Source organism: Pogona vitticeps, chromosome 6, assembly GCF_051106095.1.
Source record: "Pogona vitticeps strain Pit_001003342236 chromosome 6, PviZW2.1, whole genome shotgun sequence".
In the NCBI taxonomy this organism is placed as follows: Eukaryota; Metazoa; Chordata; class Lepidosauria; order Squamata; family Agamidae; genus Pogona; species Pogona vitticeps.
Genome location: NC_135788.1, coordinates 89102001 through 89129043, shown reverse-complemented (window position 1 = coordinate 89129043; position 27043 = coordinate 89102001). Strand labels below are relative to the sequence as shown.

Sequence of the window (27043 nt, the reverse complement as noted above, 5' to 3'; positions counted from 1 at the left end):
GGGCGTATGAAAAGGGGGTGCGAGGAGGCGCCCTCCCTCCAAAACGCCAACGAGCCCCTTCGGTGGTCTTCTTCCCCTCAGAGGCGTCGATTCTTGCTGCTTCTGCGCCTCCCTCCGCCCGGTGGCGCTGCCATGGTGAGTGCCCCCCCCCCGGTTGCATGCCTGCTCCATTGGGAGTCCGGGGCAGGGGTGCCTGCCTTTACGGGGGATCATAAAACTCTTCTCTTTTGGCGGGAATTTATGTCAGGAGTGGGGAACTTCACGGGGAACTGTCGCCTGCCTTTCACTGCTCTTGCTTAGCAGAGGGTCCTGTCCCCTTTAAACCTGCTGACTCGACAGACGAGAGTGGGGGGGGGGAGAAGCCCCTGTCAAGGGAAGTCCCGTAGGAGAAGGCAGCCCCAAATGGGGTAGACGAGGCTCGAGGGCTTGGGCGAACGGGTGGGAAAGAAAGGCTTGCAGGAACTGGGGAAGAGGAAGGGGGGCGGTGGGAGGCCTCTCCTGAAGGAGAAGGGGAGCCCGGGCCGTGAGGGCCAGCCTGGAGGTTTCACTCTCCGCTAGGAGACTGACGAACAGCTCTGCTTGGCCTCGTGGCGGGGAGGTGCATAAATACAGGAAGTTTATTTATTTTTATTTTTTACTCCTGCGATGCGCTCCTGAGGAGAGCTGCTGTGGAGACCTGTTGCACCGACGGTTTCTTTTTTGAAACAGGTATAAGTTGAATTTTGTCCCTAATTTGAGGGATAACGCCGAGTGGAATGGGCGGCGTTAGGAAAGCAGAGGATAAATTGGGCGGGACAGGTCTCTGGAGTGCAGGAGGAAAGTGGAAGTTAAGAAATAGAAAGGCATCCTCAATCCTCTCACGTTCTGGCTTGTTTTGTGTGTGTGGTTGCTTGCTTTTTGGCCAGGGAGGGGCTTGTGTCAGTTAGGATCTTAACACTGCAGAACTGAATGCACAACGGATTGTTGCCTTGCCAGGAGATAAGGGAGCCTCAGAGGAGAGCAGCAAGTAAACACACCTCTCCTAATGGCTTAATTTAGGGTGCAGTCACCTGGCTGCATGCCTAATTGCACCAGAAAAGGGCCCCTTTAATGGCATCTCCTTTAAAGTGACCCTTCCGTCTGCCAGGGAACCTCACCCGGCTGGTCCCAAATAGGAGAAGTCTTAAAACTGGACCAGAAATGAACTTTAGGGTTGGATTGGGCTCGGGCTGGAGTCTATTTCCCCATGTGTCATGTGATTGCCAAGAAATAGACTGGATTACTCCAAGAAACAAGCAATCTAGATTGTGATCTATTTTGCTGTGTGCTCACAACCCATAGACTAATGTTAGGAATAACATGTATACCGGTTTCATGAAATTCTTCCCAAGGAGACCGCCAGACTCACTGAAACTCAAAACACAACTAGCCACGGCTTGCTTTTTTTTTTAACTTTCATGTTTCCTTTGTACACCCCCCCCCCGTTGGGTGACCAGCCTGATAAAGACCTAGGTAGAGTTTGGTTTGGCATTGTGTACAAGGACCAGATGGCTCCCACCCCCTTGTTGATTTTGGCCGCTTTCCTGGCAACTCACAACATTTGCTATCTGAAGGACCGCTTTCTCCCAACTCCAGAATACCGAATTACTGTATTGGCAAACCGAACAGCTGGGACGGCTCCTGTGGCCCATGGGCACACGCTACGGCTTGCAGCCTTTGGGGGGCACCCGAGCGGCGCTGTTGTTTCCGTTTGCTTTCCCTTTCTCTTCTCCGCCGTACCAGGCAGGGACACACACCCCCGGAGGCGTGGCTTCTCCTCTTCTTCGCCCCTGCCTCCGGGCGTATGAAAAGGGGGTGCGAGGAGGCGCCCTCCCTCCAAAACGCCAACGAGCCCCTTCGGTGGTCTTCTTCCCCTCAGAGGCGTCGATTCTTGCTGCTTCTGCGCCTCCCTCCGCCCGGTGGCGCTGCCATGGTGAGTGCCCCCCCCCCCGGTTGCATGCCTTCTCCATTGGGAGCCCGGGGCAGGGGTGCCTGCCTTTACGGGAGATCATAAAACTCTTCTCTTGTGGCGGGAATTTATGTCAGGAGTGGGGAACTTCACGGGGAACTGTCGCCTGCCTTTCACTGCTCTTGCTTAGCAGAGGGTCGTGCCCCCTTTAAACCTGCTGACTCGACAGACGAGAGTGGGGGGGGGAGAAGCCCCTGTCAAGGGAAGTCCTGTAGGAGAAGGCAGCCCCAAATGGGGTAGACGAGGTTATCTATTTTGCTGTGTGTTCACAACCCATAGACTAATGTTAGGAATAACATGTATACAGGTTTCATGAAATTCTTCCCAAGGGGAACGCCAGACTCACTGAAACTCAAAACACACCTGTTTAAGCTTGTCAGACAAAACAGATACTTACTCATGCAGTTTTTTGGAGTCATAAACCGTTGCTTCACAGTTGGGAGAACTCTACATTTAGAGTTTTGTTTCCCCCAGTTGCACGGTAGATTTGTTTAAACATAAATAACGGATGACACTAACCAAGCCATGCAACAGAACAAAATATTTAGTTTTTTTTTAGGGGAAATTGCATCCAATTTTGAGAAGTAAAAACAAATGTGGAAATTCACATTGCTTAGTTGGAAATGACAATATGAATGATGGTCAAAGTACAGATACTTTCTGAAGCCTGTATGTACAGGCTTTATAGTACTCAGGGTTTTTTTTTCATTACACCCTTTTTTTCCTTGCAGCATAGGTTGGCAGTATCTACTAGATAGGAAGTAACTGTTCTGGGTTGTTTGTATGATGTTTGTGCCAACTTTCCCCACCCCATACTTTTCTCTCTCAGATACAGAGCTTACATTTCTTGCAGTCTTGCCAAGTACTGAATGTTTATGGGCCATGTTTGGCATGCAATAGGTAGAAGACATAATTTCCTCCCCACTTCTATAGAACCCAGTGGGGGGAAAGGGGTGTGTGGGATGCCTTTAGAAAAATCATCTTTATACATTTTTAGAAAAGGTATCTATGTTTGTCTGTGCTGACGCATCAGGCAAAACCTAAACAAAAACAAAGATGACACCTTAAAAACTAATTGCCACATTTTAATGTGAGATTTTGTGGGCAAGTCCACTTCCTTAGCAAGATTATCTTTAGAGAGATAATCTTGTCTAGTTTCTTTTGTGTTCTTGGGAGAAGCATTACAAGGAACCAAAATGCACATGCTATCCTCTGACGAACCCGTTAGACAGACAACTTGCTTAGGCATTCCACTCCCATTGTATTTATCCCTGTAGGGCTGCAATAGCATTTGATTTATATTTAGGTTTGCTAGTAATCTTTGTTTTTCTATTCTGTCTTGAACCACAACATGCAGCTGAGAGAGAGGGTGGTTGGAACAGATTGCAAATATATCTCTGAACTTCACGGTCTGAAAGCATCTCGAAGGCCACATTATTTTTACAAAGTTTAAAAATAATTGGAGGCAAGGACCAGTGAATCATTGCAGATGATTAAGAACATCCCCTCCCAGATCTCTCTTTTCAGTGACTTGTGGGTATAAATGTTCTACTCCTATTTCAGGCATGCACAAGGGGGAGAAGGGTCTTGCACCTTTATTGAAGCAGGAAGCAAGAACAACCCTATATATGTGGCTCTAGAGTTCAGGTTTCTATCTTTTCCTTCAAACCAAAAGGATAGTGGCAGTGCACTTTCTTTCTTAATTTACCTGAAAAGGATGGATTTAATTTAATATGTGTATATACCCTAGATATTTACCTTGGATGTAGAAAGATTTAAGATTACTTACCTTGGGAGCAGCAGAAGCTTTTTCTTTTTGTGTAATTGTTCTGAATGTGTCTTCTTAGGGAAAGAATTAAGAGGTGTAAGGCACTGATTTCCATCAAAATGCAACAGGTAGCCCCATGTGAAGGGACGTGGTGGCGCTGCGGGCTAAACCGCAGAGGCCTATGCTGCAGGGTCAGAAGACCAAGCAGTCGTAAGATCGAATCCACGCGACGGAGTGAGTTCCCGTCACTTGTCCCAGCTCCCACCAACCTAGCAGTTCGAAAGCATGCAAATGCAAGTAGATAAATAGGGACCACCTTGGTGGGAAGGTAACAGCGTTCCATGTCTAAGTCGCACTGGCCATGTGAACACGGAAGATTGTCTTTGGACAAAACGCTGGCTCTATGGCTTGGAAACGGGGATGAGCACCGCCCCCTAGAGTCGAACACGACTGGACAAAAATTCTCAAGGGGAACCTTTACCTTTACCTTTAGCCCCATGTGATATTTTTAGTCTTTTTTTTGGTATCTCTGTATTAGAGTCATTGACTGCTTCAATCATATATACTGCAGAGTTGGGGCCAAATTATCTGTTCCATTGCGAAGGGAATGGAATAATAAAAAAAAACACAGCAGAGACTTGTGTAGACATACAACAGACAGTTTTCTCTTAACAGTGTCTCTTTCTTGAGACAAAGCCAGTGCTGTGTAGCAGTTCCAGTGAGCCGTGAAGCTATTTCAGTAGCCTTCAGCTAGTTATTCCCTTTCAGGAAAACCTTTCTTAGAGGTTCTGTTGTGAAGAGGAGGAGAACTGCATATGCTGGCCTGAGCCCTGCTGGAAGAGAAGTGGGATATACATAGAACTGATAAATATTGGGAGTGACTGAGCTGATCACAAAGAATGTGACTATACAGCGCATCACAGAAACACCTATTACTAAGATATCTTGTGGTATCTTACAGATGTTGTTTTTCACTGTTATGGGTTACTCTCAGATTGTTCCTCTAACGTGCTAATATTTAAAGCCAACTATGCCAGAGCCATCATGCCCCTTCCCTATGCAGACACTTGATGTGGGGAAGGCAGGGGACTTGAATCCCATTAGTAAGAGCTTGAATATACAGTACTTTATTCTCAAAATTACTTCATGCCACGGAATCTCCTGGCATGGTCTAGTCAAGAGAATACTGTATATTTTCCCTTCTTGGTCAAACCCTACTAGCCTCTGTCTTGGAGAAAGATACAACATCTTCTTACTACTCTTTTCTCTATGCAATCAACAACAAAAATGGAAGAAATTTGATCCTTTATCAGTATCATTTGTTTGTTTTTTAAATATAAGGAGAATAATAAAGTACTATATAATGTATAAAATACATGGTGGCTCCAAAATAACACTGAAGGATGGAGTCTAATAAATGTTAATATGTATGGAAGAGAAAAGCACCTCAAGCAAATGCATGGGCTCCAAGAAAGTTCCCCCTCCCAAGAAAGTTAGTGAAATTAGTAGGTTTAATTATTTGGTCAGAATTATCATAGATTCTGGTGGAAATTCTTCAGGCTGAGAAGCAATATTGGTACCAGAAGTATAACTTTTTTTCAAACAACAAAATTCCCATAATTATGAATTGGGAGGTAGGGGATACAAGTGCACTGCAGCCATGTACACATACTAATATACACTTTGGCTACTTTCAGTTTTACATATACATTTATTTACCTATTATGCCTGGAGTTCTGTTTGTCAGAATTCAGAATTTCAGCGTGAAAACAAAACAGACCAAAAAAACAACAACATCAAATTGAGTTTTCTACCATCACCACTGAATGTTTAATTATAAAGTTCAGTCTCTGTCCACCATTTAAATTGAGGACCTCAAGCAGAGCCAGCATTCCAAATGCAAATTACATGGAATAAATTAAATTTAAATTGCTCTTTATATCATAGATATGGCTTCTCCAACTCTTTCTCAAAAGATAAAATCCACCAGCCATTTTGAACATGCTAATTATCAATATGATAAACTTCATATAAATATAAAACTTGAAAGGCAGGCTATCGGCTCACTCATATTACTTAATCCAGGAAAATAAATTAAGGTTATGAATAAATACAGTGTAAGCAAGAAACATTTTGAGGTGATCAGGTAAGAATTTTTATGTACAGTATTTATTTTATTAGATTTCTACCCCACCCATCTAGACCAAAGGTCTACTCTGGGAGGCAATAAAAAAGGCTTTATAAAAGGTAGATTAGTTTTTTTAAGTCTCAAATGGTAAAAGGAATAATGTGTATGAACTGGCAAACTATAAAAATTTTGAGGACTAGTAGCTTTTGTGAACGTACTTCCAAGACTGGGATAAAGTTCATCATGAAATATTAAAGTTGTAATTCTGCAGCTATTTAGAGCAGTGATTCTCAACCTTGGATCTCCAGATATTCTTGCACTAAAATTCTCAGAAGCCTTCACCACTAGCTTTGCTGGATAGGATTTATGGGAGTTGTAGTCCAAGAACATTTGGGGACCCAAGGTTGGGAAGCACTGATTTAGAAGAAAACTTTCCTCTTAAAAGTTAAATGCCGCTATTGGAAATTCAAATTGTGTTGCCTTCAAAAGGCATCAAGCCATAGGTGACACATGAACACCAGTCAATCTGTAGCTGGCCATGTGGAAAATAAACATGTAATAATTAATGAAAATGCATGTATGCTCAACTTTTAATTGAAAAGAAGTGCCATTTGTATTTTCACAGTTTGGTTAGATTTAGAGTAAAAAATCCAAAAGTATTTTTATGGCTGATTTTTCTCCCAGGAGCATGAGATCTATTCAGCTTATTGTACCCTTTTCTTTGTTTTGCTGTATCTTTACAGTCCCACTGTTACAAGGTTATTTTGCAAGTTCCTGTGATCTATATATGGTTTGTAAGCATTCTTTAACTTGTGCTGCAGAACCTTCAGTGGATTACTGAATCCAGATGTTGGACTAGCTTCAAGGTGGCTGGGAGCTGTAGTCCAACATCATCTGGGGACCTAAGGTTGGGAACCTCAGATGCAGAGAATTCTCTGGTGCTTGCATCTTTATTATCTGGCAGTTAACTCAGATTAATTTGAAGAAGCTGCCTTAATGGATGTATACATTGTAATATGTGTTACATGACTGTGTCTACTAGCCATGTAAACAAGACCCTACCCTCACCCCTAACTTATTCATCTGTAAAACATTTTTACTAACTTGTTCGAAACTAGCAGAGGAGGGACAGAAATGTATGTCTGTAGCAGTCTGTTTGCTTTCTATGTTGGGTGCAGAGGAGGACTGGAGCATACCAGCCCCCTCACTTGCCTGCACTGAATTCCATACACTATCCTGCATGCATTTCTTGGCTGCCAAGGGCTATGGAGCCCTTCAGTCCAAGGCTGCTGCATGCAGCTTTTGAGTATAGTTGTTAAAGAGCTATTTTAAAAATGTAATATACTGTAGTTTAAAAAATTCTAAATGATGCTTCCGAATACAAGTGGTTTTTCATGTGGGAATTTTGTGGAAAGCAATGAGTGGCTTAATATCTGTGATTTGCTGATCTGGTTTTATTGAGCATTGTAATACATCCCTTTGTTTCTTTAAGAAGTATGTTTTCAGCCTCATAAGTTATGGTGGTATCTGCAGTCTATAACAAGATTTTTTTAATGGGAGAGGGGGGTGCTGAGCGAAATTGCAGTGCCTGCCTTGTTATCTGTTCCATCCTGATAGCTTTTTTTTTTTAAAATAGAGAGGGGGAAGGGGAGGAGAGGACCTATTTTGCACAGAATGAGACAAATTGTTCCACTGGAAAATAATCCAAGTTCTCCTCTTAAGACAGGCTTGTGTGGTACCATTGTCCATGTCTCCTCCCACCCATTTTAACACAAGCATGTATTATTTCAGTTTCATTGCAAAACAATTGAAGCTCACAGTGTCTACCCTCTTATTATTGTTTTGTTTTCTCTTTTCTTTCTTTTTTTAAAAAGCCATTGTTAACTTCTGTTCTCCAAGCAGCTGTTTTTGTCAAATAGTGCCATAACACTCAGATTCTCTTGTCTTGGCCAAACACAAGCAGCATCTTCACTGTACCATGCAACTGAAGTACTGTATAAAGATGGATCTCATTTTTCCCCAGGAGCATACAGAATTCTGGTCTGTAGGTGCAGTCTGTGCAGCTCAGTGCCAACAAGTAGTGTGCCCAGCTGTCTCTAATGTGCTAATAGAAATGGTGCTTCTCAGGTTTACGCTTAAGAAATGTGTTGGTCTTCAAGGTGACAGGAACCAGTCATCCTGGTGTTGGACTAGAACTCTTTATCCCCAGCAGTGTGGCTGTTAACGGTTTTGCTTGAAAATGATGTTATCACATCTGGTGCACATCAAACTGTGGGAGTCAAGGACTGGGAGTGATGTTTTTTGTTTTTGTCTTAGGTTGCAGCCAAATCCCATTATAGACTCTGCTGAAGCCACTGCAATCTCAAGATCCAACTAATAATAATTTAAGATGCATGCATCATTTTCAGTCTCTCCTTACGGGCTCCTCCTGCATCACCTCTTAAGCTCTGTGCTTTCCAGCTCCAAGGGTCAGCACATCTGAGAAGACTTATTTCATTTGTTGCTGTTTTTCATAGAAAGTATTCTTTGGGTGCATCTTTTTGTTGACTGAAAGCACAAAAAGAGATGAGGCTTCTTCAGCTTTCAATTCTTGTGCAGAAGGGGGGATTTTGACTAGCTGATCTCATCATAGATTGAAAAGTTTGTTCAGGCTAAAATAGTTCAGATTAAAATAGATATACAGTATGAGGATAATGAAAATTTTAGTCCAGCATATTTGGAAGGCTAGATTTAAGGAAGGTTAGTAAAGACTGTGAACAGGGACCACTAAACAGAAATTTATCCTGCATATCATAACACTAGCCCTCATAAACACTTTGGAGACTAAACACACTTCCTGTAAAAAGATAGGGGTATGATAAACTATGATAAGACAGGAGGGCCTGGTGTACTCTGGTCCATGGGGTCATGAAGAGTCAGACACAACTTAATGACATTTAATTGACACAACAATTTAATTGACACAACAGTTATATTGTTATTGTATCCTTTTACTGTTGTTAGCCGCCTAGAGTGGTCCTCACCGACCAGATAGGCGGGGTATAAATAAAATAAAATAAAATAAATGACTAAACAATAACAAATGATAAACATGTCTCAATAAATCATCTTTAAGCCTAAGGACCTTCTCCAACCTGGTGACCTCTGGAAAGACTAGACTACAGGTTTCAAGGGTGATGTGGGGTGTGGTGAAGTACATCAGGGTGAATTGGTCTAGCTTGTGGAAGGCTGCTGTAGAATTTTTTATACAACAAACAGACATGGTGCTGCTTCTGGAATTCTCATTTGATATAATAGCGTCATTTAAAGCCATCACTGGGCCATTTGTGTCCATCTGAAAAGCCAGCAGCAGCAGCAATAACAAAAAAACAAACAAACAATCCCTCTCCAGTTTGGATTGAAAACAGTGGTCTATTATTCAGGGCCAAAAGATGGTATCTTTCTCTGGAATGTTCTAATAAAACTACTGTATATTCCTTTCTTTCCTCCCATCTCCTCCCTACTCCTGATTTCCAGAACAAAGGCTTTGGCCGGAAGAGCCACGCGTTCCTGCCCAAGATATTTAGGAAAATGTCCTCCCAGCCCAAAGAGCGCCCTGAGAGTTTGCAGTTCCCCTTCTTGGATGACGACGAAACAATTGCTACCATACGGGAATCGAAAACATTTTTCATTCTCCGAGGCCTGCCAGGCAGTGGAAAGTCCACTTTGGCACACGCTATCCACGACAAGTATAAAGATGCTTGCAAAATTATCTCTGCTGACAACTACAAAATCCAGCCAGCCATCAGGAGTGCCATTCCCGATGAATACAGCAAGGTAGATGAGGATCTAGGTGACTATTGCAAGCGTGACATCAGTGTGCTGGTAGTGGACGACACCCACCATGAACGAGAGCGATTGGAGCAGCTCTTTGATATTGCGGATAAGTACCGTTACCAGGTCATCATCGTGGAGCCCAAAACCTCGTGGAAACTGGATTGCTTGCAACTCAAGGATAAAAATCAGTGGAAACTTTCAGTGGATGAAGTCAAGAAGCTGAAGCCCAGCTTAGAAAAAGACTTCCCTCCCTTGTACTTTGGATGGTTTTTGAGCAAACGGAGCTCAGAGAACTTGCGTAAAACCGGGCAGGCATTTTTGGATGAGCTTGCTAGTTTTAAAGTCTTCAAGAAGGAAGCCAATAAGCATTGTGGGTCCCTTAAGAGCTTTTAGTCTTATCTGTTTAAAACCTGCCTTCTACTAACCTATGATTGTTGGCCTGCTGCTGGTGAGCACTAGAAGAGCATGACTGCCGAGCTCCCAGCATGTTTATGCTTAATGGGATTCTTTGTTTATCTTCTGAAGATTCCATATTCTATGCTTGTGCAACAAAACCTAACCGCCCCACCCCTTTAGAAGGCACCAACTAAGTTTCTGTTTCTCATGGTGACTTTTATCTTTGTGCCATACAATGCCTTATAGAAATGGCCTCAATAATTAGAAATGTTTAGTGGTGAAAACAGAATGCATTACACCGCCACCGAATGCATTACACTGAATCAAAACAAGACTAATGTTTTAAATCTGCATAACTGTGATTGCAGAGCAGGTGGACTTGGTTTAAATCATAATTTAAAACACAATTTAATTTTTTTAATATGATTTTTCTGATGATATAATGTTTTTAAAAAGCATTTTAAAATTCAAATTATGATTTAAATGGTGATTTAGATCAACTTGATTTTTTTTAAAAATGATTTTTATTCACCCTGTTGCAGATTGTTTTAAGGTAGGTTTTGATGCAGAACACTCATGAACCTACAAAGTGTTTCTTTTGCCATACGATAAAATAGTCCTGTGAAGCAGATGTATTGTTCTCCTTCTCTTGGTTCTTTGCTGCCAGTATGCATAAATAGTGTATGGACTAGTACCTGCTCCTTGCACTCTAGTTTCTTTCTCCTCTGCCAAGCCATGGATATCTCCCCCTTCTGACAGAAGACAGGATCCCCAACCTGTCTCTTCTTGAAAGTTTTGACCTTTGGTTGCCTTTTTGGGAGAGTTAGGGTGAATCACTTTAGATTTTGCTTCCCAAAATTCCTCAGCCAGTATAAGGATGTTGTAGTTCCCTGGCCCAAAGAAGAAGAGTTTTCCCCAGCTCCGTTTTTTTTTCCTTTGCTATACTGAAATGTGGCAGTAATCTCTCTTAATATATTTTTTCATTTGCCAGTTCAAAGCAGAACTAGAAAACATTGTTGGTACACCATTAAAAGCAGAGCTCCTTTAGAAGCTGGAAGACTACTGTTTATCCCAATTTTAAATTACATTGCCTTCATTTTGTGTTCAGTCATTGTTAGATGATTTCTGGCACCGTATGTGTGTCTGATTTTTCAAACACATCGTTCTGAAGGATCTGAGTGGCTGGAGGGAAAATATGGTAAGAGCTTTCAGTAGCTTAAGGTGAAGGTCTCAAGCTAGCTCTTTGACCTAGAGGTGTATAGGCAATAGATACTTTATGTGGACCAAGAACCAGATTGCGGTGCATTTGCAGAATAAAAGCTTTCCATTTTTTTTTAAATATTATCTCTATATAGGTTAGTGGGAAAATTAGCACCTGTACCAATACCCTCTACAGTAAAAGCTTCAGTTGTCTTTCACAGAGTGTGGAGGAGTTACTTTTCGGGACTCTTAGCCCCATACTCTCCCAAGCAGCATGGCTTTTGATTGAAGATAAATAGAGCCATGATTATGGTGATTCTAAGTGGCTGAGAAGAAGAAAACATTACTTTTTGGGACTGTAACTCAAAGAATCTTTCAGCCGTCATGTATCAGGAGGGACCTCTTAATATAAAACTGCTTCCTTTTCTAAGCTGCCAACATAACTTAATTTTTAAAAGAATCCCTACCAAAACCATACTTCTGTGCATTTCCTAGTACAGTAGTACTTACACTTTATACTCTGTGCTAATTATCTCCCCTCCAAGAAAAGACAGAGAATGCAACCTGTATATATTTATGCAAGTTGAGTAGCTTTCCCATCTGTGTATTTTTGTGCAGAATTAGGCTCCTGTTACTCAAAAGAGATGTTGTCAAGCATTTGGGTCCAGGTCTTTGGTACCAAGTCCGGAGTTCCAAGTCCCTATTAAAAAATTTTTTTTCCTCTAGAAAAAAAGGAGGGTTCGGTGGGTGTTGCAAGTCAAGTCCGAGTCACTGGGTGAAAAAAAAAATCCAAATTGAGTCTGAGTCAGATCACTGGTGCAATTTATGTCTGACTTGACAGTGAGTGCCACGGCTCAAGTCCACATCCTTAGTATGCTGTTGTGAATGGCAAAATATAGTGCTGTGCCCACAGTTTTCTGGCTTATTGTTTCACAAGTCAATCATTGCTGTGTTTTTGGTGGGGCTTATATTTGTGAAAGGAACTAACAGAGACATCTTTGTGTGAGCTTTTGAATATCCCTACCACTTACACAACAGAGCACTGCACACATGGAAAGGGATTATATGAATCTAGCCAAGGGGTACAGTAACCTTGACATATGCCCACACACCTATTAAACTATTGGAAAATCCTGTGAAAATTTGGGTGAATTGTGACTTGTATAAGCCTTAACCTTCCCCCTAAACATTTACACCCTCTGTAGCAGAAATGGAGAAGATGATTCCCTCTAAGCATTAGATATCAACTCCAGTCTTTTGACATGAGCTGTATTGACAAGGGCTCCTGAGGGTTACATTCCAGCAGTATCTTAGGAGTCACACGTTTTCTTCTGTTTCTCTACGTAATAGTGGGGAAGTGCCGGAACATGCAGGGACTGGGCTTGCTTAGGACAAAAACAGATAGCCCATAAATCCATAATTTTGACCTCAGTGAGAACTGAACACATATATAGTTGTTTAAGCATTCTTTCATGCCTGAGCACTCAGACTTCAAAGGAATCTAATTCTTGGACCAACCACCAAGAAAACAAGTTAATTTACAAACTCTGGAAAGTGAGAAAAACTCCTGTAGCAGTACTAAACCCCCCCCCCCCCCCCACACACACACACACCATTTTTTCTGTTGTTTTTTCACATGTCAAACCGTGTCTGTTTTGGCTCTTTGTGAGTTTTAACTTACATTTAGGTTTTATTTTTCAAATGAAAATTCAGGTTGCATGGATTCTAAAATACTCTTCTTCTGTAAATACACAGGATATTTTTGAATAGGAGTTTTGCCCCAAAGGTATATTTTTCTGTTGTTTGTCCACCAGCATCAGGCATGATGCTAAAACCTTAGAGAGGTTATCTAGATAACTTTGGCACAAAAATTAACCCTAACTAAATCTGATCTAGTTTGGTCTAAGTTACTCTTAACATTTATCAACACATCCCTAACCGTGGCTACGGCCACACTGGCAAGTTATAAGCTTCCTGCCAACATTGTGGGGGCATTGCTTCAAATGCAAACTCAAAATTATACTAAGTTCTTGCCATGAGAATATAATAATTGTGCTTTCCATCTTGGTCCTAAAGGACTGAAATCAGTGTTCGTGTGCATTTGAAGGGGTAGGGTAGATTGGATATTTAGTACTAGATAGAGCTCACCAAAAATTATATTTTTGGAGGGAGTACAGTTCCCAGAATCCCCTGAAAAACATAGTGTTTTCTGGGAGTCGAGAAAAGTAACATTTCTGAGCTCTGCAGCTAAACATAAGAAGAGCCAAATGGTTGGTGTCAGAGTTATCTCCTTTTCTGCTGCACAGAAATATCTAACACTTCAAAATGGGTGATATGATTATTTTGCACTGTGGGTTCTCCACCCCTGTAGGTGGCAGGCTGTGACTCTAGGCAGGGCTGGGGAAACTTGCAGCACTCTGCTCTCATGGTTGTTTATTGTTCTGCATCAGCATTCCCAAACTCGGGTCTCCTCAGGGTGTGTTGGCTGGAGGAAGGCAGGAGTCCCAACACCTCAAGAAGGCAGCAGGTGAGGGAAGATAATACAGAAGTACTGGTTTTGGCAGCAGCTGCAGGGCCATGGTATCTCCTAATGCAACTGGTAAGGAATGTGTGGCCCTCCAGCTGTTGGTAAGACCAGCATCCACTGTCCCTTAGAGTTGACCTGTGTTGGCTAGGAGGTGAAGGCACCAGCTGAGGCAAGACATTCTCCATCCCTGTTGTAATATCTGTGACTGGTCAAAAGTACTCATCAAAGCTGGACTGGCTGGAGTTGGTGCCCCTCCAACTTTGTGTCTCTGTTGCATCTTGATATTAAGAGGTAACTATTATGCTTAAAATCCAAGGCCTCCAGGCAAGTCTGTTTTCTAGAACTTGATTTACCAGCATTTCTAACATTTAGCATAACATGATAGCTACATATTTTCCAAACACAAGTTGAACAAAGAACAGCATTCACTATAGATATTTGTGAATTCCCTTATTGACAGGGAGGCCTGTGCACATTGAAAGAAGAACAGAATTGTTTATTGACTTGGTGTCTGCTCTTATCAAAGTTTAAAACTAATTCTGCATGAAAAGGAGAAGTTGAGGGTGGAGAGATTGTGTAGGATCCCCCCACCCCCGTGAAACTGATTTGCCTTGACTTATTCTATTCCCATTTATTTGCAGTTGGGCAATCTAGTGAAGACCCCAAAATGAAAATTGACTTGACTGGGTACTTTGTGAAAAGACCACCTGGCGTTTTGCACTGTACAACAAAGTTTACTGACTTTGGAAAGGCCCCAGGAGCAGAAGACTATGCACAGCAAGAGGTGAGAGCTTTTCATCCTTTCATTCTGGGCCGTAACAGGATAGTTCATGAATGAACTTTCAGGATAGAACGTGTAGCTATATTGTCCTGTTTTTTCAGATGGGAAAAGACTCCATTATAGAGACAAAATGTCCACCACCACCCCATTAAATGAGCAAAATTCCCCCATAAAATTCTGGGTCAGATCAGAATTGAGGTACAGTACATGCATTTAAGATGGCTGAAACTGACTTCCCTGTTCACCTTGCTGATACCAGTCCTTTCAGTCCTCTGAAAATGCTACAGAAGAAGGAGTTGGGGAGCTTGCTATACACTGTGAAATGTGGTGTGAGGGGGAAGATCCTCTTGTAAATGACTTGTTAATGGGTACCTTTCAGATTTGGTAAAGTCTCCTCCAGGCAGTGAAACTTGTTACATGTCAGTGTTTAGTGTAATTAAAGGATTTTTGTCATTAACTTCAACCAAAAAGGGTCTCGGTGTTTGCATCATAGGGCTGCCATAATGACAAAAAGACAGACAACCTGTAGTGCTCTCCCTAGAAGGGGTCTGTAGCTTGGCAGTGCTCTATGGTCAAACTTGGTCACTTAGGCCTGGTTGCCATTAGTAGCTAGGAGTACAGTTTGCCAGCTTTAGATGGTTTGCCAGCTATCTCTATGTCCCTGGTCATATGAAGCCCAGTCCCAAGGATTAGTGCTCTAGTAACCTTTAGACTGGGATACTGTGATGCAATATATGTTAGCCTGCTTTCAAATACCTCCTGAAGTCATTAGGCAATGCATAAGGCAACTTGCTAGAACTATGACTGCTATAGCCAAATAAAATCGTATTGTAAATTGACAAAACATTGAGCTAGTTCCCATTTGGTTTCAGTCTCCCAGTTCCCAGTGTTTGCCCCAAAATTCTTGGTTCCTCAAATGCTTGAAGGAACTCTTTATGTCAACCTGCTGGTGTCTAAAGATCTTCAGAAGAGGCTTTTCTTATTGTGGGTGTATGCATTTTATAATGACAAGGCGGAGAGCCTTATTGGGAGGAGAGAGGAGGAAGAGCAATCTCAACAGCAGTGACACTGTTGTCTACTCAGCACCACATCAAAACTTTATTGTCCTGGCATTTTAATTTAGGTATCTTTATCAGTTCATGTCTTAACTGTTCTTACATGATTATCATGTATTTTACTTTATGGAACTATTATTTGCTTTTATTTTGCAATAAAATACACCAAACTGTTATGGATAAGGATGAAATATTTTCAAAAATACTACAAGTACTAGTTCAATAACCAGATTGCTCTGTTTTAGAACATAGATTAGTAAATTTGTGTGAACTTATTTGTGAGGCAGTTTGAAGTAACTATCCCAGATGTTATTTTAGTTCACTGTGTATAACAAAGACAGAACAAGCTCTATTGAGCTAAAGCAGCATTTTCAATATCAGGTCAACCTTAAAAGAAACAATTTCTCCCACAGATTGTGAAGTCCTCTTACGGAAAAGCCTTTTTCCTGACCATCTCTGCCCTTTTCATCACCCCAAGAACTGCTGGGGCCCGTGTGGAACTGAACGAGCAGCAAATGCTTCTGTGGCCAAACGACGTGGATGTGCTTCAGCCAGCTGTTAATCTCCCCAAAGGCAGCCGGGCCCATGTGACCCTGGGCTGTGCTAGTGGGGTAGAAGCTGTCCAAACTGGCATCGATCTTCTGGAATTTGTCAAGCTGGAAAAAGCAGGGAACAAAGGCGAGGAGGTGGGGGAGATTGGGGGTGGGAAGCTATTGTCCTATGGGAATGGGATGTGGATGCTTTTGCTTTCCAAGAAGATTGAGGTGAGAGCCATCTTTTCTGGGTACTATGGAAAGGGAAAATTGGTGCCCACTCAAGGTGGTAGCAAACGGGGATCACCTTTTAACGCCTGCATCATTATCTAAAGGCTCTTGCTACCACTGCTGCCTTTCCTTTTACAGTGAAGTAATATGTAACCTTTTATAAGACCATTCCTACCCCCATCTCATTGTTTCTCAGTGCCTGCTAAGTTCTAGTACAGTGTCTTTTCAGAGGCACTTTCCCCCTCTTCCTTCAGAAAACAAGACACAGATGCCCAGGCACTTTTTTATATTTATGAACTAAGATTAATGTGGCTGAATATCTGGATACTTAAGTGTTTTGAAGTATCTTTTTTTTAATGAAGAAAGCGGTAGCCCACTCCTCAAATACTACTGCTGGGTTTGACAAAAAAACCCTTAGACATTAGTGCTTCTACAGAATGAACTATACCACTTCAGACTATAAGGTTTTGTGCGTATTTGTTTGCAAGAGGGAATCCTTTTCATCTGCCCATCCCCCAACTGTGGTCTCCCCCACATAAAACCTCCCTGCAAAAGAGAAAGCCATAATTGCGGGTAAAAGGTAATGCTCGAACATTTCTTTTTGCTCTTCTAATTTTTTTTCCTTGGGTATTTTATTTTCAGTCGGGGGGGGGGAGAATTAAAAAGTGGGAGGCTGTATCTCTACTCTGAAGTGGTACAATCTGTCTTCTGACGTTAACTCCACCAACTAATTCTGTTGCACAGGAGGACTTAACCTGTCCCAGAATTTAGTATAGTAAGTCAGATTGATAGTTTAGGATGTCTTAGAGTCAGCTGACAACTCAGCCACAGTCTTAACTGAATGCTTTTGTAAGTTCTTCCTTCTGTTTACTCATCTTTGAAAAGGCTTTAAAGCCAGACATGCTTAAACTCAGTTAATCTTGCTATAGTGATTCAGACCCCCCCCAACATGTTGTGAAAAGATAGTTATTTTTCTGTTTTATGGGTAAAACTATAAATCCTTAATCAAAAAGCATTTAAATAATCAAGAAAATAGAGCAATTTGTGTGGAGTCCTTGCAGAATGTGAACTCCTTTGATTGGACAGAGATGAGGATCTTGTCTTAATATTAACCAGTTTCTTAAGCAATGGGAATATTTGGATTTCCTCATAATTTCTGCTAGAAGAGGTAAAGCAGCCTATTCATCTTTTCATTCCCCCTCTGGCACACATTTCTTCTGAATCTTTAAACCAGATACTAGCTATTCATTAGGGACTGGTAACTCACAAGGGAGGCCTTAGATCAACTTTTCCCAACTTGGTGCAATCTGCGTATTTTGGATTGTAATTTCCCTCATCTCTGTCCACTAGTTATGGAGGGCACCAGGTTGTCAGAATTGCCTCAGGGACTATTTAGCTGAGAAAAAAAAAAACTTCACTTGTAGCCACAGTAAGCAGAGAGACATAGGCATCAACACATAATGGGTGAGATTTCTTTTTCTGTTTTATAGATGATGGACATTGTGGCATATCATAGTAAGTCCAGTGGAGCTGTAGGAAAAAGTGGTGATCTGTAAAATTACTTGTCAATGAACGAGTATTTGGATTAAGTGGCAGTGCCCTTTGAATATTCATCATAATCTGATAGTGCTGTACACAGAGGGCTTTGCTTATCTTACAATATGGTTTTGGACATTGAAAAAATAATTTATGTGAAGCACATGGAACACATTAAAATGCTATACATATTACACAATCCTGTGCATGTCAACTCAGCAACTAGTCCCACTGGGTTCAGTCAGTAGTGTTATATAGGATTTCAGCTTTAATAGTAGTGTGTAAAATACAGTTGTCAGTACTGTTGTGCACTTGAAACACACACAGCAAGGAAAGACTAACCATTTAAAAAGGTTTTCTAAAATCAGGGAAAAATTTGGCCTCCCAGATGTTGTTAGACTACAAATCCCATTGTCTTTCCCCACTGACTCTGCTGGCTGAGGTTGTTGGATTTGCAGTCCAATTATGTTGAAAGCTGCATGTTGCACAGCCCTACCTTAAATACATAGAGTCCAGTAAGCATGAAGAATTTCCACTGGATTCTTTTTTATACTGATTAAATATGCAAGATGAGATCCAAAAGCAAGTGTTTGTCCTAGTAAGCACAAACGAGCTGAATGAAGAGGGACTAAGTCATTTATAGAAGTCCCACTGATTCAGTGGACCTATTCTAGTGTGAACTCAAATTGGGAATTTATCTGAGTGTCTATATATAGATCTTTTGATTTTGTTAACAGTATATTGGTACACAGTATGTTGTCAGTTAAACACACTCTAAAACCAAAGGGCAAACCAGGCACCTTAAAATCTTTGCTGGATCATGCCCTCTGTCTGCTACTGCTGTAGTATTTTAGATAGACAATTGAATAAACTCCAAGCCACTTTAAAGCAGGAACCAGCTGTTTTTGCATTACACAGCTGCGCTTGGTAGTCATAGTCACCAGCATCACAGCATTGCTTTAAAAATGCCAATAAAGTAGGCAGCTAAATGAATTTACCTTTGTGTATTCTGGCCACAGCAGCATTTGTGTGTGGCATTTGAAAATACTGTTAAATACAAGTGCATTCCAAATCTGGAGTTTCCTCCCTTCCCAACTTTTATAGCTTGTTGCAAAATTGTGCAATCCACAGAGAATCTGGGGAACCTAATGTACTCCCACATCTGAGTAGCTATATGCAAGGTTAAGTTAGACGTGAGGATCCTCCCTGCAACCCTCTGTGAGACTCTCATATAACCTCAGTGAACATGACTTTCACTGTGGGAAATATCTTTTAGACAATGTAGGGAGAGAACAGGAAAGATGGCAAACACATCATTTGGAGTAATCCTTATAGACCTTGTCTACTGCTTTGCTCATGTGAATGTAATCAGACAGATTAGCATAAGTATTAACTGCTCAGATTAGAAATGGAATGCATGATTTCAGCCTAAACAGACTTCACATGAAGGCTAACATTCCTCCCATTGAATATTGAAAGTAAGATAGGTGGTGGTGGTTGTTCTGATCAATCTACCTTTCTCAAATGTTTTGTTACACAAGGAGAAAGCTAGTCATGCTAACAATGTTGGCCAGGAAATACCCATCACAACATAACTGTGTGTGATACTTGTTCCAGATTTTGCAATGTCTCATGCTTGTCTAATAGCCCAATTATTGTTAATATGTGTATCCTGAATACAGTCAGTCTCTTTTTACTTACAGGAAGTAGGGAATTTCAGTGGTTTCCAACTGGCATAATATATTTTTTAAAAAATGCTTTAACTCCCATTCAAGGCTAAATAGCAGCTTAGATTTAAAGCAACTGTAGAGGATATTGAAATAAATATTATTAATATACAGAAACGTTTGTCTTTGTGCTGCTTGTTACAACACTGCTAATGCTGTCACCATGTGGACTTTGAGATTACATATGTAGAGGGGTGGGTTTTACTAAAATCCATCTGTAGCAGAAGCAGAGAGAACTGTAATCAGGTAGTTTCAGTTCTGATTTTTTTTCTGACCATACAGTTCCTCTGTGAAGAGCTGCATATACAGCCTACTCCCTTGAGGTCTTCTTTTACATCTGTGGGTCAGTTGTGGCTTGTGGCATGTGGTATTCACACAACTTAAAGCAGAAGCTTATCTGGGGTTGGAAATGCTAGGATTTAATACTTAGTGCAATCTGGGTTTCATTTTAATGTATCACTTCCCAGGTGCTATTTTTCTATGGTAAATTAGATTTTAAAAAAGCAACTGTGTATATCCGCTCCCCCCATATCAACTGAAGACTTAACAAAATCTCTTTCAAAATATATTAACAGTTGAGGTCCTTTGGTTTTAATGCCACTGAAAGTTAGTTAATACTAGACACACCCCAAATAACCTAAAACTGACCATCATAGATTTCTTGGGGCAAGGTGGAAAACTTTTTTACACATTCAGTCCACCTTCATACAATTTCAATGGCTGATCTATCCAAAAAGGCAAAAAAAGTCACCCATGAGATCTGGAGTGTTTATTTTTTTTGTACATCATATACAGTTTATAATAAAGTTAGTATCAATTGCATATGGTTTTTGCTTCAGTCTGGTTTGAAATTCTGCATATAAACACGTTATGAATCCTGCTTAACAAATAGTCACTGGTTTTTGTTCTCCTTTAATGATATCCCTCTTAGAAAGATGAAAGGGTTCAAGTGGGGCACTATATTTATCCAGGTGTGAAGCCATCCCCAGGAGAGAGGAAGGAAGAGGGCGGGGAGGGGTGTCACTGCTCTAAAACATGTCATGCAACAAACTTTTAAACAGGAAGGCAGATCCTCACACTGAGGTTAAAACAGTATGCTTAATACATCTAGCTAAACAGCCTCTCTCCATGTGGATTCAACTGTGGCTTACCTGCCTCTGCTCAGACATTCCCTGTAAATGTACCTGTACAGCAAAGAGGACACAACACATGCAAGAAAAATGGTGAGGCAATGTACAGAGGAAGAAATGGGGAGAGTAAAATATTTGATGCAACAGGGCAACCTTGCCTAGAATATTTTGTCCCTCTGTCAGCAGCTCACAACTAAGGCGCAAGCTGCCCTCTCTCTCTACCTGGGATACCTTGTATTTTATCTGTCACCCCATCATCTTACTGAAGCCTGATTCACACATACGGCAGAATAAAGGGTAGAGTCAAGGATACTATTCAGACTGCAGGTGAGGGGTGCTGTTCTTAAATGCTTCTCTTTCTTTTTAAAGAACTGCACTAAACCTACCAAGGTCAGTAAGAAAAGCTCTGTCCCTCTTCTGTATCTGTTCTTTCAGGCAGTTTTGCATAACAGGCATTCAAAAATGTGATTTCTCCTGCATTCAGAAATTTTACAGTCAATTCTACACCTGATGATTCCACCACCACCTCTTTCTGCAAACATAGAACACATGGTTTCAGACATAAAACTAGATAAACCCATTGGGCCATCAACAGGATACCTTTCTGTTGACTTTTAAATGTAAATGTCAACAATGAAGAATGAAATGAAAATGCCACATTGAAGTGGCAGATTTTTAAAGCAGGCTGTATGATTTCTGCTGTCTAATATGAAGAAAACTGAAGCTCTTGAGAGGCTGTTTAAAGTACAGCCGCTGACTTTCAGATCGGAAACACACACAATGAAAAGGCAAAACATTAAAAACAGCTTTTAAATTGGCACCAGTTTCCAAGTTTACAATCAATATCAAGTTTCAGAAACCTCTTACCACTAGTTTTGGAAAAAGAAGGAATTTAAAATGCTGGAGACATGAAGAAAGCAACATTCTATGATAGCTTTAGGATGATTCACACCTGTCAGAAAGCAAGGCAGCCATCCACTGGAATTCTGCAACTCATTAGACATCTAAAGTCAAAGAGACTGCGGTCTGCTAAGACATTTTGACAAGGGAAATTCACAGGATCTCATTGTTTTTCCATGTTTTTGACAGCACCAGGCCTCTGAAGACAATATTCTGCTGGCATAATTTCCTTGTACATAAGGCAACTATGAAAATGTTCTGTTGCTCTACTTTGTACCAGTAACTGAAAACTGTCAGCTCTGTGAGCAATGTTTGTGGATAACGTACACAACCTGACAGCAACCAATTCAATTTTTTAGACAGACACAGTCTGCCCATGAAATTAGTTGCACCAGTGCCCTACGATTGTACTATGGAGGCCTAAATTAGAGGTAGCTGACATTTGTTCTGCCAGATCTTTCTGTTATGAGAAATTCCTGGCTCCTTTCCTTCAGTACTAAAACTTGTTTCCTTAATCCCTCTATCCTTTATCCTAAACTGTAATTCCTGGACATACCACTATAGACTGCATCTACCATTACTACTTCTCTTGAGCTCCTCCGTCTGAGGTTAGGAAGGGGAATGAGGGAAACAAGGGCAATATCTGTTGTAAACTCCTCCTTAGTTTGCCAGAAGTCAAAGGACTGCTTGAAGTCGAAGCAGCAGAAAACTCCCAGCTCACAATTCAAACATCCTAAAATGATGCCGTGCTGGACCAATAATTAAAATGCCCTGAATAGAATTTCAGATGTTGTACAAGAATGGGTCCCTAAAAACTTCACAGATTATTATCAAAGCTCAGAACTTTTCACATTCTCTCAAACTATGCTGGATAACTACAAACATTTAAAAACAAAATTTCAAGTTTGATTCATTTAGCAGTTTGTTCTGAGTAGGAAAGCGCCCAAAGCTGTTCAAACTTATGATGACACCCTTCTTTTCCTCAGTTGATTTGAGATAAAGACCATGATGGTGGCCATCCAGGGCTTTAATGACAGAAGAAACTGCCAGTGTATAGGACAATAAAAATTACAAGCAGATGTAAAAATGCCTCAGACTGTGAAATGGTAGACAAAATCAAACATTTGCTTATGAGGTCCTGCTTCTGTGAAGAAAATCAGAGAGCGAACAACAAATGAAGAGGTATAATGGAAGTAGGTACTTGGGGGTGGTCAGTGTACTTGTTAATACTAGGCACAGGAAAAACCTAAAAGCAAATACAATAAACAATTTTGTTGTTACTACTTTTAACTTGTCACCTTGCCAAATGAGTCATCAGGTAAGCTCAAAACAAGGCATTCAACTCAGAAAATTTATGTTTCGCTAATACAAAGATGAACCCAGAATATTATGAACTCATCTCTTGGTGATTTGTGCCTGGAGATAACAAGCAACACTTTAACATGCTGTAAGACATGGAAGCCTTCTCCCCCGAATAATGCTATTTTTTTCTTTCAAAGGCAGAACACATTCTTTGTCAATCTTGAAACTTCTTTTCTCAACCAGAAATGTATTCTTGAGATCTCAATCATTATGTTGGAGAACAAGTTTCAATACTTAAATGAGTAGATTCGCATGAACATGTATGAACTGTGACTGTGACATCAACTGATGGCTTGCATGTGTGAACCGGCCATTGCAGTTTCAGCACCACATACAGATTCTGTCACACCTATTACCATGCACTTTTCAATGGAGCAAGTTTTTACAAGTCGAGTTACGGGGAGGGTTGCCATCAAAATGAGATCTGTGTCTGGAATCAGCCCTTGCCATTTCCCTGAAGTACTCAAGAATCTGGAAACAAAAAAGATACTGTCCCTCAAATGAAAGAATCTTTAAAATTACAACCAGTGCTATGAAGGTATTCCTCCTTATGCCACAGGTGAATCTCCAGAGAGCGATGCCATGGATTTTAATCTCTCTGCCTTTCTCAAGTGTCTGAATATCTTTTTGAATATGGTGCAGTGCCAGCGTGATGAAACCAAAATGAGAAAAACCTACATAGGCTTTCCTCCTACTTACTGAAGGCATGTTGTGTCCAGCTGCACTTGAGAAAAGTCTCAGGCCATTCTCAGAAGATGGGGATTCCCCAAGTTAAATCCCAGCAGCATGGGAGCCTGAAATTACTTATCATGGAGGAATCAAAAGATTTTCTCTCTCCTTTAATAAAGTTAACAATAAAACAAACAAACAAAAAGTATATTCCTTCACTGTCCCTTCCCCTTCTTTCCACGTGCTGGTTTTCTTGTCACACTCTAAAGCACACACAAAAAAACTGAGGTCTCCAATGGAGAAAACATCACAGCCCTAAGAAACGGCGAGATGAGATGAAGGGAGAACGTAACTCGGGATTTAAAAAAGCAGGTCAGGTAAAGTGTGGGTTTCAGTAGATGAGATGAACCTCTTCTGCAGCTTAGCCAAACTGGAAGAAGAAATTTCCTGGTCCAGAAGCTGAAAAACAGAGAAGCAAAGACTTAACCCAAGGTTCTGTTGGGTCAAACATCTCGGGCAAGAGTTATTCAAGCAGTTTAACTTAAAACATCTTGGGAAAGAGTTATTCAAGAAGTTTGACTTGTATGGAGGTTGTAGATAGGAGTACTCAGGACCTCCTTGCACAAGTATAAGTTAGCAAACTGCAACAGGAATCTCTGAGAGGACAAACTTGTGCAAGAGGCAGAGCCCACATTACTGCACCAGTGGGGCTTTATGTTTTGCTCGTGTTGAAATGGATTCCAACCTTATAATTGCCATCCTTTGGCCAAGACCCTGCCCTTGCCCCCCCCAAAAAACTGAGCACCAGAGCAACTGCTGATAATAAAAGAAAGGACACAAAAGTCTGCTACTACCAGCAGGAAAAGTCCATACTGTCTCATAGCACTGGGGAGCATATAAGTCCTCCAGCTCTATCACTATCTGGGACTAGCATTTCTGACTGACCAATCAGTGAAAGGCCAAAAAAAAAAGCTTCTTAGATGGTGAAGGCAACAGGATTGATGTAATTAAAGGGAAGGAGTCATAATTCAACTCTTAAGTCCTAGAACTTGGGGACACACAGTTGACTCCACCTACAGTATCTCTACAAAGGACTCAAGACCTGGATGCTCAGATGCCTTAGTGCAAAAGATTTTTTTTAGTTACAAAGTGGCTCTTCTATTTAACCCCCTTGAAATAAACATAGTGTGCTTCTGATCTGCCGAAGGAAGTGGAGATACAAGCTCAAGAGGAACTGGCAGAACAGAACTGTACATTTTCTCTGCCAGCCCTCTAATGAACAGCTTCAGGAGGATGTCTCTTCTTCAATGAATGGCAGCAAGGTTGTCCTACTTACCTTCAAAACTGAAGCCTCCAGGCCCTCCAAAGAAAGCCTTGAAGATATTATTGGCATCAAAATCTGATGGCGGGTGAGGTGCAGAAAGAAGAAAACACATGACAAAATGAGAAGGGGTTCCTGTTAACTTGGTGGTTTTTAACAGACCAAATACACAGCAAACTATGTTGGATTTTAAAAAGGATGCATACATCTAAGAGTAACTTCCCTGGTAAAACCCATCATGCCATGAATTTTTGGACTTTTAAGTATTCACACTGGTACAGACCAATAAAGTGCTGTTATGCTTCACAAAAGCTCATGTATTGTATAATGATTTTTAAGTGGTCTATAAAGGTATTGCCTATTGCCTTTGTATTTTATTTTATTTTATTTTGACCACATGGCTCCTCTTTTATTTCATCGCTTCACAGTGTCAATAATTTCCGCTGTGTCTTGATTCCCAGCTATTCTCTTTTGGCTCAGTCCCCAAGCTTTATAAACAGGTTTCCAGACAGCATGTTAGCCAGAGTTGCTATGCTAAGACTCAAAGAACTATCCCCTTTAATGGAAATACATAATACTATCAGGCTTCTGAAACCCTGTTCCCACTCCCCTGCCATGATAAATATATACACTTATAGAAAAAGAAGCCACTAAGATAAAACCTCTCTTCCATACTCACCTCCCATATTCATGCCATCTTCTTCAAGATCCTGCCCACTGTCATAACGGGCCTTCTTCTTTGGATCTGAGAGGATGGTAAAGGCTTCACCAACTTCCTTGAATTTTTTTTCTTCCTCCTTTTGGATTTCAGCACTTGCACCACTGTGTCGGTCTGCCATGATGGGGGAAGGAGCAGGAAAAGCACAAAAGAGGAGAGAAAAAGGAAACATCCTGATTGTAGTGAGAAGAAACAATATGTTGTAAAAGTCTATAGAAGGGGGTAGGTGTGTTCTGTGCTAAAAAAAACCACAGACATTCTCTCTTAAACTTTTGTCTATTATGGGGAGAGGGAAGAGCTACACAAGGCACTGAAAAATCTTAACCAGCCATTCCTTGTTCTGAGACTTTACCAGGCATAACCCACAGGCCTTTAATGGGTGCCATCATATCCAGAAAGAGGCAAGGGATCTGTGGCCCTCCAGATATTGCTGGATTCAACCTCCCATCACCATACCTATGGATAAAGGGAACTGTTAGCCCACTGAAGCACAATGGGAACTCAGAAAACATTGTGTACCTGGATGATGCATTAAGGCCCGTTTCCTATATGCCTTTTTGATCTCATCTTCAGAGGCATTCTTGTCCACGCCCAGAATCTTGTAATAGTCTTTTCTCTTGCTTTTCTTAAGTTCTATCTGTGCATTCTTGAGTAGCTGCTTGTGTTCTAGAATACAGCAGTGGAGAAAGAAAATAAAAAGCAGCTTTTATTGCCAGAGAATGGAAAGAAACCATCATGAATGCAGCCCCCCACCACAAAATAACCAAAAATGACCCACAAGACCAGATTTACAAATGAGACTGCTCTCTTGATGTAACTGCCTTTACAAATCAGTATACTGTATGTACATATGAAGAAGTCACAGGAGAGATCAGTCAGAAAAAAGCCAGGAATCAGTGGGGCTGAAATTGTATGTATCTTCTTATCAGGGAGGGTGCATAAGACACCTCCATATGCCTTTTACCATACAGTAAGAAGGAAGAATGACAGCTATATGAAATTTCACAGAAACTTGACTAACAGGCACACCACACCCTTCAAGATCCATCAAAGCAAAATGGTCCACAAATTCACATCAGAATTCTCTATCAAGGTAAGAAAATCAGAAATTTAATCTTCCAAATCAAAGCATGAAAGTTCAGATTCTGAGCACCACTTAACAGAAGAGTCCTTGTAACTGGGAACAAGGCACAAGGTCTTTTGAAAATGACAATCAAGACCAGCAACTCCCAACCTGGTGATCTCCAGATGAAAGGAC

General features: G+C 41.1%; 2 protein-coding genes across 3 annotated transcripts in view; one reads left to right on the top strand and one right to left on the bottom strand.

Annotated features, from left to right (window-relative positions):
• The first annotated feature begins 532 nt into the window (after window positions 1-532).
• On the top strand, window positions 533-19802 carry CNP (2',3'-cyclic nucleotide 3' phosphodiesterase). Of its 2 annotated transcripts, none has more exons than XM_073004165.2 (4): window positions 533-708; window positions 9400-10069; window positions 14464-14606; window positions 16072-19802. In XM_073004165.2, exons 2-4 carry the CDS (start codon window positions 9454-9456, stop codon window positions 16522-16524), a joined length of 1212 nt encoding a protein of 403 aa, XP_072860266.1. In that variant the 5' UTR covers window positions 533-708; window positions 9400-9453; the 3' UTR covers window positions 16525-19802. The 2 variants fall into 2 exon arrangements, with proteins under 2 accessions (XP_072860266.1, XP_020667361.1); XM_020811702.3 differs by lacking the exon at window positions 533-708 and adding an exon at window positions 1744-1951.
• A 637-nt stretch (window positions 19803-20439) lies between these two features.
• Window positions 20440-27043, bottom strand: part of DNAJC7 (DnaJ heat shock protein family (Hsp40) member C7) — a 45026-nt gene continuing 38422 nt past the window's right edge. Inside the window, exons 11-14 of the mRNA XM_020811701.3 lie at window positions 26305-26451; window positions 25747-25899; window positions 25083-25145; window positions 20440-24205 (exon numbers count right to left, since the gene is read on the bottom strand). Of these exons, the coding sequence (XP_020667360.3) occupies window positions 24168-24205; window positions 25083-25145; window positions 25747-25899; window positions 26305-26451 (401 nt within the window). The 3' untranslated portion in view covers window positions 20440-24167. The remainder of the gene's footprint in view (window positions 24206-25082; window positions 25146-25746; window positions 25900-26304; window positions 26452-27043) is intronic.

What these genes read in the sequence shown, in the direction of transcription:
- CNP (XM_020811702.3), top strand. Translation starts at nt 1,823, where the DNA reads ATGAAAAGGGGGTGCGAGGAGGCGCCCTCCCTCCAAAACGCCAACGAG. An exon ending in CGCCCGGTGGCGCTGCCATG is followed by an intron (nt 1,952 to 9,399) that starts GTGAGTGCCCCC and finishes CCTGATTTCCAG; the next exon opens with AACAAAGGCTTTGGCCGGAA. An exon ending in AAGACTATGCACAGCAAGAG is followed by an intron (nt 14,607 to 16,071) that starts GTGAGAGCTTTT and finishes TTTCTCCCACAG; the next exon opens with ATTGTGAAGTCCTCTTACGG.